This window comes from Cornus florida, unplaced genomic scaffold (genome assembly GCF_030987335.1).
Source record: "Cornus florida cultivar Cherokee Brave unplaced genomic scaffold, ASM3098733v1 CherokeeBrave_3.0.0_Hap2_Chr11, whole genome shotgun sequence".
Taxonomy (NCBI): domain Eukaryota; kingdom Viridiplantae; phylum Streptophyta; class Magnoliopsida; order Cornales; family Cornaceae; genus Cornus; species Cornus florida.
The window spans coordinates 92,731,170-92,745,983 of NW_026775581.1; the positions used below are offsets into that span (position 1 = coordinate 92,731,170).

General features: G+C 33.3%; 2 protein-coding genes across 2 annotated transcripts; one reads left to right on the forward strand and one right to left on the reverse strand.

Annotated features, from left to right (window-relative positions):
- The first annotated feature begins 5,346 nt into the window (after positions 1-5,346).
- Positions 5,347-10,776, forward strand: LOC132287132 (probable LRR receptor-like serine/threonine-protein kinase At1g63430). The gene is made up of 13 exons (XM_059789643.1): positions 5,347-6,017; positions 6,195-6,333; positions 6,530-6,601; positions 6,715-6,858; positions 6,956-7,105; positions 7,972-8,088; positions 8,166-8,230; positions 8,630-8,881; positions 8,979-9,184; positions 9,280-9,412; positions 9,497-9,654; positions 10,014-10,229; positions 10,345-10,776. The coding sequence occupies exons 1-13, from the start codon at positions 5,933-5,935 to the stop codon at positions 10,585-10,587; spliced, it is 1,980 nt and encodes a 659-aa protein (XP_059645626.1). The 5' UTR covers positions 5,347-5,932; the 3' UTR covers positions 10,588-10,776.
- A 219-nt stretch (positions 10,777-10,995) lies between these two features.
- On the reverse strand, positions 10,996-13,150 carry LOC132287133 (actin-depolymerizing factor). The gene is made up of 3 exons (XM_059789644.1): positions 12,625-13,150; positions 11,468-11,733; positions 10,996-11,388 (listed from the first exon to the last, which is right to left on the reverse strand). The coding sequence occupies exons 1-3, from the start codon at positions 12,625-12,627 to the stop codon at positions 11,238-11,240; spliced, it is 420 nt and encodes a 139-aa protein (XP_059645627.1). The 5' UTR covers positions 12,628-13,150; the 3' UTR covers positions 10,996-11,237.
- Between the last annotated feature and the right edge of the window lie 1,664 nt (positions 13,151-14,814).

The window sequence follows — 14,814 nt, forward strand, 5'->3', positions numbered from 1 at the left end:
AGATTTATGGAGAACAAGAGTCAAAACTTTGCAATGGAAACCACCAAAGGAGAATTGCAGTAACAGGAGTGACCCAAAATTCTAGTCAGCATCAAGGTAGCAGTTTCAAAGTTATATCCACAAGGCCCACCGACGGGGGGAAGACCACTCAAAACCTCGCACAGGATCAAATCACGGAGAAAAAGATCATCAAGTCAGGGACAACCAAAACTGACATTGATTGGAGATCTTGTCGGAGAGAAAACAATAGATCCGTCCATGCGAGCCGAAAACGAGCCAAACATGAGCAGATCTAGTCGAACAAAAATAAAAAAGACGTAAAAAATATTCACAGAGTGCACTTATTGAAACACATCAAGTTTATTACAGCAATGGGAGACAGAACATTACCCCTCCACTTCCATGGAAGGGAGCAAGGAGAAAAAACAGAGGAGAGGGTCTGCTGCGTAGAGGAGAAAGCTCAGAGAGAGAGAGAGAGAGAGAGAGAGAGAGAGAGAGACTTCTTTCACATGCTTAACTCGGTCTTTGAAATTTCTTGCTTGAGAAAGCTCAGAGAGAGAGAGACTTCTTTCACATGCTTAACTCGGTCTTTGAAATTTCTTGCTTTTTTGTTCAAAACTTATTGCTTTTTTGTTCACATTGATGGAGATGGGAACTTACCTACCCAATTTTAAATGAATATACATATCTATGATAATAATTGACAAACATAATTATTGATTACTATTATAGAAACAAAACAAAATAATTACCTATAACAAATAATTATTATATATTATATATTATTTTTATTACGAAGAATCCATTTATTTTCTAGTTACTTTGAACACTCGAATGACTTGCGAACTCTGAATGTAATTTTGGATGTTTTTTTGCATGAGAATTAATTCTGAATGTAATTTACTTGTAAGCCATACATATTATTTAAGTTTGGAGGTTTTTCTGCATGGAAATTGATTTTAGGACGTTTGAATTTACGATTTGACCTAAGAGACCTCTTATGGAATGGAACAGATGGGAGTTAAAACAAATGAAATTTAATCCATGTCCCTCTTCTTCATGTGATTTTTATATTATCACCACTATACACCTGTTATTTATTTTATGGCCACTTTCTCAACCCATATTTCAACCTTATATATTCCCTTACTTGATTAAATACTAATTATAATCGGTACAGCAACCAAAAAAAAAAAAAAAAAATTCAAACAAACGATAAATGAGAGTATTTTCTAAAGAAATGTATGTCATATGTTTCGAGATTGTTAGGTTAAGTATATGCCTTTATCGCATAGAAATTGTTCTTTTATTTCGAATTCGGTAGAATAACTTTATTGTTGCGTCAATAATCATCTCGTATATGCGAACAATAAATATATATAGCAATAAGTCGGTATCTTATTCATTTAAGAAATTAAGTTTTGATGGAGTTTCATGTTTAACTGAATGAATCAACCTTTAAACAAGTCCATTCATTAATTTTGGCACTAATTAAATGGAAAAAACCTAACAAAAGGGACTTAAAACAGGAAGAGTCCGTGTCAAAGAAAAAGCACCATGGAAGGAGTGTCCATGGCGTGCTAGTGGGCAGGTAGAGGAAGACAAAAGGCCCCATTCTAACTTTTATAAAAGCAACAGAAAAATCAGCCCTTTTCTGAAAATCAAGACTATCCAAATTGTAGGCCCTACTCATCTTGTGCTTTATTTGAGATTGTGATCATCTATCTACCTATACATACAGCTCAAGCTTTGCAAGGCTCATACGTGTTAGAAGGTGGTTGGTTTTTTGTGGTTATAAAACAAGATAGTCCAACTATATTTTCTCTCTCTTCTGACTTTTTATGCCTATGGCCAATGAATATATCCACAACCCCTTCAAGCTCCGGAAGGTTTAAGCATATATGATCACCATTTATTTTTTTAGGCAGCTAATAACATTTTTATTTTTAAATGTACTACTAATACTTTGTTTGGGAACATTGTCAGTGAGGACCTTTCTGGTACCAAACAATATCCCGGACTTCTGTCACTCTCTAAATATACAATTGGAAGTCAATTTATATATATATATATATATATATATATATTGCGAGCAAAAGAATTTGAGAATTGCGATACGGTTTGAAATTAATATAACCAGTGACTCAAATTAAACATATGGTATTTGTATTTGATTTACGAACAGATTTATAATCTGTTCATGTTAGTAATAATTACCTTAACTTAATGTGTCCAACAAATGTGTGGGAGTCCATATTAGAAATGACTAATTTGACTACACGCATCATATAAATGTTTCGTGTTGACTTAACTCTAATGATATGAAACTTTAATTAAACTTGACTTATTGTGTTCTTCTTGATTTATTTATTAAATGAGTTACTTGTGTTGTGTTATGTGATGCTACACTTTTAATAATTGTACTATGATTATGTCAATGTTTCTTGACACGAATAATAATTGTATTCCGTATCAAACGAAATATAAATATTCGGAGACAACAACTTCTCATCATAAATTGTCACTCCTGTGCAATCCACACTTAGGCCGCTACCTCCAATTTGAAAGGGCCTCAAAATTTTAAGTTTCCTTATATAAGTTATATTATAATTATTTCTTAATATTGTTAAAAACTAATTAATATAAAATTTTAATACTAAGCCTCAAAAATGTATATCCTAAAATAAAATTTTATTTTCTCTCTCATTCTCCTTCACATTTTTTTTAAAAAATTAAACTCTAAATATTGGACCCCAAAGATTTATATCCATAAATGACTTTTTCTTTCTTTCTTTTTTCTATCTATCTCTTCCTCTCTCTCCTTCTTATACTGAATCTTAATTTTTTGTTCTTTTTCTTTAATTATTTTTTTTAGTTCTATTAATTTTTGTTATTATAAATTTGTGTATGTATATATATTTCATATATCTGTATATTTTTAACAAATTTAAATACAAAAATCTAATTAGTAATTTTTGTATTTCACAAAATAAGAATGATGATTTTTAAATAAATATTATTTGATATTAAAATATTATTAAAAGGTCACTTTTTATTTTTCGTTCAAGGCCCTAAATTATTTCGAGCTGCCCTTGGTAACCTCTCAAAATCTTGAAAATCTTAGGACCCTTGCACTAGGTGAGGTTCTAAGTAAGAGCTAAAAACAAATATTTTAGAGCACCACAAAATTTAGTGCAGAAAAATGGCTAAAAATTGGTGTATTTATTTATTTATTAATTTTTATAGGAAGAAGATTAAAGGAAAAAAGAAATAGAAATCAATTTAGATACAGAATGCAGACTCTAAATTACATGCTGGTCTTGTTGATGTCGAAGTAAAGAAGAGTGCCATGTACAACAAAGGTGATAGTTAAGTTATCTGATACAATCTCATGATTATACTTTACCGACAAAGACTGAGATATTTTACTGTTTGAAGGTCAAAAATTTAAATTTTTTTAATAATTATACAGTGCATATTGAACTTGAGTCCAAGAGATCCGATATTATTCTCGTCAAAAATAAAACTTGAGGAGAACTAATGACCCATAGTCACAACAATTAAACCACTTTATATTTGTTTAATTATTGTGTGAAGACTGAAGACTAATGAGGTTTCCTAATCAGCCTCCACCACTAACTAATCCTAATTATAATTGACAGCTGTATGGAGCTTTCTAATCAATCATCATGTCTCAATATCTCACTCGTATTTTGGCGACAAATAACGCTTTATGCTATTATTTCTTACACGGTCAGATGCGGCACGTGATTCCTCCAGCTAAACACGGAGAATTATCATTCGCTAACTTTACCATTTTGCCCTGCATTTGTGGGACTAAGAAGGTTCATAAAGACTCTTAAAATGGGTATGACAAAAAAATTGTTTGTGTTACTATTACTTAATATAATGTCAAAACAGTCCGATATATTTCTAGTATTTTTCTTAGCAGGTAGCGCCCGCTGTGTAAAGTTAGGGTTGTAATTCGACTAGTTACTCATGTTTATGGATAACATTAGACTCTGTAGCAAATGAGCTGATTCTGAGTAGTATTTACCTGATTTTGAATAGTATTGGACTTAGTTCATCTAGATTCGCAAATATGAATTTGTGTATCCGTTTAGGTTGTGAATACGTGGGTTTGTATGGATTCATCAGTATAATTTTTTGTAACTTCATATAAATTCATAAATAAAGCAAAGCGATCTTGAAGGCAAGTTCAAACGATTTTTATTATTAAATAAGTCAAAGTCCAAATTTCTTAGAATAATGACAAGTCAAGTCTAAACTTTAACGTTTTAAATACTTTGAGTCTGATCCATAAATGAATGAGCTAGCACAGAGCCAGTACATGCCGCGCAGGGCACCACCCCCCAACCAACTATAATATATATAACCTTCAGGAAAAAAACTACTATAGTATTTTTTTTTTTTTTTTACATATATATGATAAAATCTATATAATGTCTCATTTAAAATTTTTATTTCCTAAAATTATCTCTCAATTTTTTTATTTCTTTTCTCTTTTGCTCTTTAAATTGATTTAATTTCTTGAAAGAAAAAGTTAAATTTTACCTTTCATACATATTCTAATATTTTCAAGTTCTTTCATTTTTCTTTTCTAAGTTATTTAATTTTATTTGCATATTATTTTACAATAATTTCTTTTATTATTTACCTCTTGATTTTCAAAATTTTGTAATGTTCATTACTTCTTTTACAGTGTGATAAGCTTAAAACATAAATTTAAAAATAGAAAATTGAGGGAAAACAAGGATTGAACTAAATCTCCTATTTTTCTTCCAAATTAGCTAGGCTTTGGAAAAATAATTAATGAAAAATGATTTTTGCACGTTACAGTGATTGCTAAATCTACTCTTTTAATTAGTTAATTATGCGATAAATAAGAAAATTAAGTCTTTCATTTAATTATATTTGGTATAAATAATTTATTAAAAATTATTTAATTAAGTAATTCATTAAAAATGTAGAGTATGAATATCACTACTCATATCCAATACACGAATTGTTATCCTTCTTCTAATTCTCTCACTTTTTGCTTCTCATTTCAAAACATAAAAAATTTCTTTCCTTGTCTTTGCAAGAAAAAGAAATAAAAAAGAACTTTGTTTTCTTTTCATTTTCTCTGACACTGCAATTCTCATTTAACGAGATATGCATAACCTCTTTAATATCATTAGCAGCAAAGACCATAAAAGCTGTTGCCACACCACTCTACTCACCAAAAAATTGATATTTTTTCAAAACCAAATATTGTACTATTAAGTACCGCTAATCTAAAATATCAAACGGAATATATATCTATGTGTGTGTGTGTGTGTGTGTGTGTATTTACGCCTCTATATCTGCATCTCCTTTAAATTTTCCTCTTTCTTCTCTGTTTATGATTTGGCTTTATCTTTTATCCACTTCTTTCTTTTGAACTTCATTGTTACTCTCTCTCTCTCTCCAACAAACTTTCTTTGTTTAATTTCTCTTTCTCTCTCTCTCTAACATACTTCTCTTTGAACCTAAGTTTTCTATTTGTGGTTAACTTCAGTCTCTCGCTCTCATTTCTGGTGATTTGCTTTCATGGGTTGTTACACATACATGGATTTACCCCTAAGCTTGCTTTAACTTTTCTTTCTTTTTTTCCTATAAATCTTCTTGATTAATCTTTCTTTATTTCTCTGTTGAAAAACCCACCATCGTACTACGGCCTGTTCCTAATTTTCTCTCTCTTTCTTGATAAACCCATATCTTGAAGTTTCTTCTTCTCTCTCTCTCCTCTCTTTCTGGGCCTTTGTTTTCTTTCTTTCTTTCTTCTTTTTTCCGAATTTCTCGTGGACTGTAGGTTTGATGAGTTCTTTGGTTTTGGGTTTTGCGTAAAACCCACTTGTGTAACTGAGAGATTGTGAAATTTGCAGTGAAAATGAGGCAATTTAGTGAATTTCAACTAGTGTGTTTATGTTTGGGAGTCTTTCTTGCGGCTTCTGATGCTTTTGCATCAAATGAAGGTATGCATTTCTGTTTATTCCACAGATCTTGATTCTAGTTCTCATAGTAATGTAATTGACTTTGGTTTCAGTAAACTCTTGGATTTTGTTGATAGAAGCACTATATTTAAGTGGTTACTTGCCAACATTCTTGCTTTTATGGCGTTTTTCTCAATGTGATTTATGGGTTTTGCACAGTGTATGCTCTCAATACCTTCAAGGAAGCTATATACGAGGACCCACTTCTGGTTTTGTCAAATTGGAATGTCCTAGATTCAGATCCTTGTGATTGGTTCGGCATTTCCTGTTCTATAGCTCGAGATCGTGTCATAAAGCTGTGAGAAATTTCATCTGTTCTATAATTTGTGTGTGTATATATATACATATATATATAGAGAGAGAGAGGGAGAGAGAGAGATAGGGTTTGGGTATCCGTTCAATTTGATGTTGATTTGATGTTAGAAATTGAGAATTCACAATGTACAATTTTAGGGCTTATTTAAGTTTCCTATCTGTGGTACTCTGTTTTGCAGAAATATTTCTGGGTCCTCTTTAAAGGGTTTCCTAGTACCCGAATTGGGATTACTCTCTTCCTTGCAAGAACTGTATGCTTACATCCAACACCTTACACTGTTTTATTTATTTATTTTTATTCTTTACAATAGACTATTTAGAACACAATGACTATAGCCTAATCTGATATCCTGATGTTTTATAGAATCTTGCACGGCAACACTCTGATTGGTATCATACCAAGACAAATTGGCATGTTGAAATTCCTCAAAGTTTTGGATTTGGGAGTGAATCAGCTATCTGGTTCGATTCCTCCCGAGATTGGGAATTTAACCAGCATTATAAAAATGTAAGTGTAGTTCAAACTTGGGTTTTATGTATTCCACTTCAATGTTTGATTCTTTTTGGTCATCTCTTATTTGTTCAGTTAATTTTCGGCATTGCAGAAACCTTGAGTCCAATGGATTGACCGGGAGGCTGCCACCCGAGTTAGGCAACTTAAATTACCTTGAGGAACTTCGACTGGATAGGAATAGGCTTCAAGGGACTGTTCCTGGGATCAACAATTCGAATTCTGCATCCAACATGCATCAGATGTAAGAAGAAGATTCTCTTGTTTGAGTCTGAAAGCATTTGTTAAAGTTTTGTAGTTATTCAACTTTTTGTTTGGATTTTTTCCGCATGCGGCCTGTTTTTTCCGCTTAAATAGTTTCCTATAGTCATGTTACTAAGTAGAAAATGAAGATGGACAAATATTTGTTTATGAATTTACTTAACGCACTGTCAGGTGGATTAATTCGTGAGCTGATCAATATATTTTATGCATGGCATAATCTTTTATCATTTATGAATATTTTTATGATGCCCGAGATGCACATGAAGTTTAAAAATTGACAGCTCTTTTGTCTTGCTATATCTGGATTTTACGATTATGAATGGATTGAACTCTGCATGAAATCTCTTAGTCAGCAACCCACACTATTTTGTTAGCTGAAAGTCCTATGAAATAAGTAGTATAATACTCCGTATTTACTAGTGGTAGATTTGCAACTTCATGTCATTGAAGGTAATAAGTGTCGAAAAATAGTTGCTGCTGTTGAGGTTAAATGTGTTGAGTCAATTTCAATATTTTCAATTGTTTTCTATCATTTTTTTTTCCTTATTTGAAACTCACACCCACTTTGCCCCATTGGGGACTCAAACCCTTGACTTTCTATTTTGGAAGGTGCGGAAGTACTACTAGGCTCCAACCCTTTGTGGTAATAGTTTTCTATTATCACTAATAAAGTTATATAAGAGAATAAATTATTGTATTTTAGTATTATGCCACTACAACAAATAGTGAAAAAGGAGGTTGGTAGTGATATATAGTCATTGTAGGCTCGTAGCATTAAGTAATAGCCAAGTTGTCATAATAGAAACTAAGTATTTACTAAACCTTTCTTTTAATGTATTACTTCAGGTATGGCTCAAGTGACAAAAATACTGGTTTTTGTCGCTCATCTCAGTTAAAAGTTGCAGATTTCTCATACAACTTCTTAGTTGGGAGCATTCCCAAGTGCTTGGAATATCTTCCCAGGTACCTTATCTGTGCCTTAGCCATACTGGCTTCTTTTTCTGCAAGCCTTTTTTGCTTAAATAATTTGCTCCATGCAGGTCAAGCTTTCAAGGGAACTGCCTTCAACACACTGATCTTAAACAGCGCCCTACGCCACAATGTGGTATGTACGGCATTACTCTCCCTATGGTCGTATAAATGCAGAATTGCCAAGGGTACATATATACATATATGAAATTTTAACAATCTATTTAAGGATGTATATTGAAAACCAACTCCGGAAAGGCATCAAACAATAGATTAAGCTCTTAGAAATGTGTATGTATCACTTGTTAAGTCAAGTGACCAAACTGAATATTTCGGAACACAATGCAATTGAAAGTTTGGTAAATGTCTGTTCTACGTTTCTGTGATAGCATTTCCATGTTGTAGAAACGTGTGATATGTTATTCCATAAAAATTTGTAATATCCACCAGTACTTCTAGGATTTGATGCATCATCTTGCCATCTAGCTATGAAAAATCCAATAATCTGCTTGACAATAACAAATTCTTATTGCAGGTGGTGCTCCACCTGCCAAAAGCCATCCACGAGTCAGTGCGAAACACCGGCCTGCTGAATCTGAATCTAAACATCAGGCCGCTTCAAAACCTGCCTGGCTTTTAGCTTTGGAAATCGTGACAGGAACTATGGTGGGTTCTCTCTTCCTTGTTGCTCTACTCACTACTCTTCAGAAATGCAATAGCAAATCTCCTATCATTATCCCTTGGAAGAAATCAGCAAGTGAAAAGGACCATATGACAATATGCATAGGTTAGCCTCTGTTATATATGCTTTATTTTTGTGTCCTAAGTTATAAGTTAGCTCTTCGATAAAGATTGCAAGTTAATTCTGTTGGGAATTTGCACAGATTCTGAGATGTTGAAGGATGTGTTGAGATTCAGCAGACAAGAACTAGAAGTAGCCTGTGAAGATTTTAGTAACATCATTGGTTCCTCTCCAGACAGTATAGTCTACAAAGGCACCCAGAAAGGTGGGCCTGAGATTGCTGTTATTTCCCTTTGCATCCAGGAAGAACACTGGACTGGGTTTCTTGAGCTATATTTTCAAAGAGAGGTAAATAATTATGAGGACTAAACCAAGCTTAAGGAAATCAGTTATTGCATTTGTTACTGCGGAGCATAATAAATTTTAGCTATTGCATGATTCAGGTGGCTGATCTGGCAAGATTAAATCATGAGAATATAGGAAAATTACTGGGGTATTGCAGAGAGAGCACTCCGTTTACAAGGATGCTGGTTTTTGAATATGCATCAAATGGGACATTGTATGAACACCTCCATTGTAAGTGGATCTTCCTTGATTTAGAACAACTGGTTACTTCAATATGTTTAGTAGGTGAAACCTGAGCTTTCTGTTTCACTGCAGATGGAGAAGGATGCCAGTTATCTTGGACACGGCGAATGAAAATCGTTGTAGGCATTGCTCGTGGACTGAAATATCTCCACACAGAACTTGAGCCATCATTTACCATATCTGAGTTGAATTCTAGTTCTGTATATCTTACAGAAGATTTTTTGCCCAAGGTATGCCAGAAGCCATCTACCAGTATTAACTTAAACACAAAGATCCGACTAAGTGGTAGGCAAATTCTAGTACAGTACTTGAATAGCTGAAGTAGTCAAAAGTACTCGCTGAGTTCCAATAATCTGGAAGTCAGAGGTCATTGTCTCAAGAAACTTGGTTGGGTGGGTTCTTGAACCCTCCCCGAGTTTAATTATTGGCTCTAAAAAACAATCAACTTTTCTCTGTTTTGCTTTTCCTTTTCTTTCTTTTCTTTTGTTTCAACCTTCCTTTCTTATTAGGATAATATTTTTCCTTTACCCATGTTCTCTCTCTAATCATGGTACAAACATCAAAATGTACCCAACATTTTTTGCTGCAGCTTGTTGATTTCGAAAGTTGGAGGACCATTCTTTCAAGATCAGAAAAGAATTCGGACTCTATCAGCAATCAGGGTTCTATTTGTGTTCTTCCGAATTCTCTTGTGAAGCGTGACATGGATGTACAAGGAAACATTTATGCATTCGGTGTAGTTCTACTGGAAATAATTAGTGGAAGACCTCCATACTGCAAGGACAAAGGGTGTTTAGTTGATTGGGTAACGACATGCAAACCTTTAAATTTTGAATATATGTCAGATTTTTTAAGGCAGTCTTAAAGGGCTTATCTCACCGAGGATATACCTAAAACCTAATCTTCTCCCTCTTCTGCAGGCTAAGGAATATCTTGAATTGCCGGAAGTAATGTCTTATTTGGTGGATCCTGAGCTGAAACATTTCAGATATGAAGACCTGAAAGTGATATGTGAGGTGGTGACTCTTTCCATCCATCCAAATCCCACCAACCGGGCATCTGTGCAGGAATTATACGAAAAGTTGGAGAGTGGAATTGACACCTCTGTATCTTGTGAACTTAAAACATCTTTGGCATGGGCAGAGCTTGCACTTTTAGCCTAACCGAGTCGAAGCTAACATACTGTAAATCAGAAATATACTACTGTAACACTCTTTTCATTTTCGTTTCCCTTTGATTACTTGAGTTCATGTATATGCTCATGCGTGACAAATCCTCTTCTAATTGTATACCATAGGCTGATCAGTAAAGTTCTGTAGTTACTAAATTGTGAACTACTGTATTGTTGTGCATTTTTGTGCTCTTCCATTGCTATGTTTATGTCCATCACTGGTTTTTGGCATTGATACATTTCAAAAGATCGTTTAAGAACCGAAATATTTATAATCACCAGATCAATATGATTTTAGCCATTCAATGAAACTCCAATAACTTGGATTTTACATGACAACACAAGCACTCAAAAAATTGCGATGAAGCTCAAGAAGCCACAAGGTTACAAAAAAGAAAAATTACAAAAAAGGGCATAAAGTTTCACTTGATTATGAGTAGAACCAAGTTGAAAGGCCAAAAGGAAAACAAATACATTAGAACCAATTCATAGAGAAGCAGAAGAAAAGGCCCCAATGAAGGAGATTTGAAATCTTTTAGTAACCATATGGCATTACATTGTGTTTGGATTAATGTCCATACCACATCATAGAAGAGGTAGGAAAAAAGGCCCCCCAAGAGTGAAAGTGAGTGTGTGTGGAGCTCAGAGTGCTCGCGATTTCACGATGTCAAGGCTCATCTCGCTGGGATCTGTTGCCTGCAGCTCAACTTGAATGCCGTCCAGTTCTCTCTTGAATCTATCCTTGGAACTGGCGTAGAGCATCTTACTCCTCACCTTCGATGTATCAGGAGACCTACACATTCGAATACATGTCATTCCAGTTCTGCAAATGAAATTTAGGGGTGTGTGTGTTTGTGTGTGTAATTAATTACCATGCAACGAAGAATATTTTGCTTTTCTGGCAGTTCTCATCTGTTGTGAAATCAAAATCGTAGACGGCATAGCGGCACTCATTTTCGGGCATGCTGGCGGCAAAATCATCGTAGCTTTCATCAGGATTCCCAAGTTTCTCAACCGTCACCTGTTGAATCTTTTCCTCAATCTTGAACACAATAAATCTGTAATTCCTCTTTGCTTTTAGCTCCAAGAACTTTAGCTTGCAATCATCGTGCACTGCCATTCCAGATGCCGCGTTCGCCTACCCCCAAACAAAATATTATCAATAATAATCAACAATTTTTAAATAAAAAAAATTCTTGTAACATGTATATTAGGATTAATGTTCTAATTGTAATATTCACAAACCAACTCAATATGAACGATGTAATTAAACAAGAGCACAATACGAGTGGATGTGATTATGCTATATTCATTATAACATAATTTTGAACCAAATCAAATCAATTTGTAGATATCATAGTACTACCCTAAAAAATTGAAAAAGGGTATTTTTTTTTATTTTTTATTTTTTGTGTGTGTTCCTTTACCGTCTTATAATTCTATTAATTTTATTCATGTTGTCATGCAGAAAGGAAACTTGCTCCTAGTCCTTCGATGAGATAGGCTCAAAATAAGACCTTTACCATCCAATGATTGATTGTCGCTAGCACCCCTCTTCACCTTTTGTATATTCTTTCAAAATATGCTTACGACGCTTTCGGACTTCATAGGTTTATACGAAATTATGATCTTCAAATTTAACTTGACAGCTCAAACCACTATGCTTTTGAATGTGATTAGCTTAAAAAACCAACATAGACATAGTGCATGAAAAATCCATCTAGGAAGAGAGAGAGAGAGATTGAGAAAAGAACACCCAAAAAAGGAAAGAATTAAAGAAAAACCAAGACATATATAGTTCAATGCAGACAAGAGATTGTTGAAATACAAAATGATACTTTTGGTGTCTCCTTTAAACAATCATGCAAAATCTTCAATCAACAAAGTTAAACTTACCATTTTGTTTTCACATAATGTTCAATACCAATTGCAACCATGATACATACATACATAAATACATATATATATATATATATATAGAGAGAGAGAGAGAGAGAGAGAGAGAGAGAGAGAGAGAGAGAGAGAGTACCATGTTTGTTGACCAATGAGAGAGGGGCCTTGTGAAAAGTGAAAGGGCGAATGAAGATGGTAAGGAGGGCAGAGAGGATAAATGAGAGTTGGGGGGTGTAAGAAAGAGAAAGGAGATCCTTGATTTTTGGGGTTATTCGAATTTAGAGGTTTTATACATAAAACAAGACAGATTTTGGTGGAGAAAATGATGGTTGGGATTTTTTCTGCTCTTTATTCTCCAACAATGTCCAACTTGACTTGCTTTCACATTCTAAACTTTCAATGGCATGTCCTATCACTCCCTACCTGTTTTTTTTTTTTTTTTTACTATTTCTGCTTAATTTTTGTTCTCCCAATCCAATTTTGGAGAAAGTTGATATACCATTATCTATTTGGGACATTAGCATTTTTTTTTTTTGGGTGCCATTTGGCTGCTTCGATTATTGTTATAACTTATAACAGCATTATCAAATAATTATATATAACATCTTATCATTTACTATATTAAGTAATTTAAATTATAACACCATTTCATTTAGTATAATGACTTAAGATTTGGATTATTTTTATTATTTTTCCTTTCAAATAAAATTTTAAATTATCATTTAACGGTTATGACTATGTCACGTCATCACTTGTGCAATTATCCAACGTATTATATTTACATACATAACTAAATTTAATACAAAGAATGATATAATATGTTACTAACTGTTGGTCATATGGCTTGGAGATGTTGGGAGAAAAAAATAATGAAGAGGATCGGGTACCCGATTGATTGCTGTTATATTTTGTATTGAAATTGGATTATTTTTTCAACAATATACTACTACAATAACCAGTCTCTATGAGGTCAGCTCCGGATGGCTTTTGGGTTCAAAAGTTAAGTGGGCCTGAAGAAGTTCGACATTGTTATCTGTGAAACAATTTCTTTGGTAACTTCATCTATTGGTGTCTTAAGCCCAATGCAAATTGAGATACTGTCAACCAAGAACTGATAAATAAAAGGGTTGTATAGATTATTAGGGAAAAAAGAGAGAGTATATATACGAGTATATTTATTTGATTTTTTTTTTTTAGCACCATACATATATACGAGTATATTTATGAAAAATCATTTTAAATACACGAATTTGAAAGGACTGAGAAGTAGGGAAAAAAAAAAAAAATACAGGCCACAAGTTCCAAATGGACCAATTTTTAATGGACGCAATGATGCTTGGGCCATGTAATTTGGTTCAAAGTCCAAATTTGTTGGTCCAGAGCACACTCCATAACTTGTGCTAAATGATGATGGCTAGTATTTTTCAACTGAATATGACGTGGACAAGTCTATCTTATAACATTCTCTCTCATTCGAATTCGAAGAACACCCTTGTTTCGGTCAGATCATCTTGCTTAGAGAGGTGCACCTGGACACATCTGAGCCGGGTGTTTGGTGTGGCATTGAATCAAGGACTACATCTAATTTTGATACCAACTGTAACAGGTTTTTCGCAATCTGAACCAAAAAACTTAAATTATAAAGTGTGACTACCACCTAACCCATCCCAATCTAGACAAGTCTCCTTGTAAGAATTAGCTGTATTGAATACGTAGTAGAAAAAAAGTGGTTACTTCCAATAGGGACAGAAATAGAAAACTAGATTCACATGAATGTTGGAATCAATTAATACATGGTTTCATAGCTTAAACTTCATGGTTTAAATATATATATACATATATTTTTTATATTTAGGGTAACGTCAGAGATGTTGCCGCCAATAATTTTAAATTGCACTGAACAAGTCAGAATCCCCCAAATAAACTAGGTTCAATAGTTTGATGATGCAATGTTTTTGTTAACTCATGAATTTAAAATAATTTCCGATTTGTAGGGAAATTGACTTTTTTTTCCTTATTAGGAGTATAACTTGGAAATGGTAAGTTGGTAACTCAAATTCAAATTGAATTCTACTTAATTTTTGGCCAGTCTTATCAGCATTTTTTAAATTAAACAAGTTGTGGTATTGGAGATTTTTTTTATTTTTTTTTATTTTTTATTTTTATTCCTTGACAGAAAAACTAATACACAACTAAAACGTTGACATCTTATTTTGAATTACTTTAAGAAGTAGAAAAGATACAAAAGATTCCAGACTAATGGATCAATGAATTATTGATGGGTCCTAATTAATTCCTAAATATATAGATCAATGAATTATTGATA

Bases quoted from the DNA above. Each gene is read 5' to 3' on its own strand.
- LOC132287133 (XM_059789644.1), bottom strand. The intron at 11,389-11,467 runs GTAATTAATTAC...TCGAATGTGTAG, and splicing joins AAAATATTCTTCGTTGCATG to GTCTCCTGATACATCGAAGG.
- LOC132287132 (XM_059789643.1), top strand. From the start codon at position 5,933: ATGAGGCAATTTAGTGAATTTCAACTAGTGTGTTTATGTTTGGGAGTC. The intron at 6,859-6,955 runs GTAAGTGTAGTT...TCGGCATTGCAG, and splicing joins TTAACCAGCATTATAAAAAT to AAACCTTGAGTCCAATGGAT. The intron at 9,185-9,279 runs GTAAATAATTAT...TGCATGATTCAG, and splicing joins AGCTATATTTTCAAAGAGAG to GTGGCTGATCTGGCAAGATT.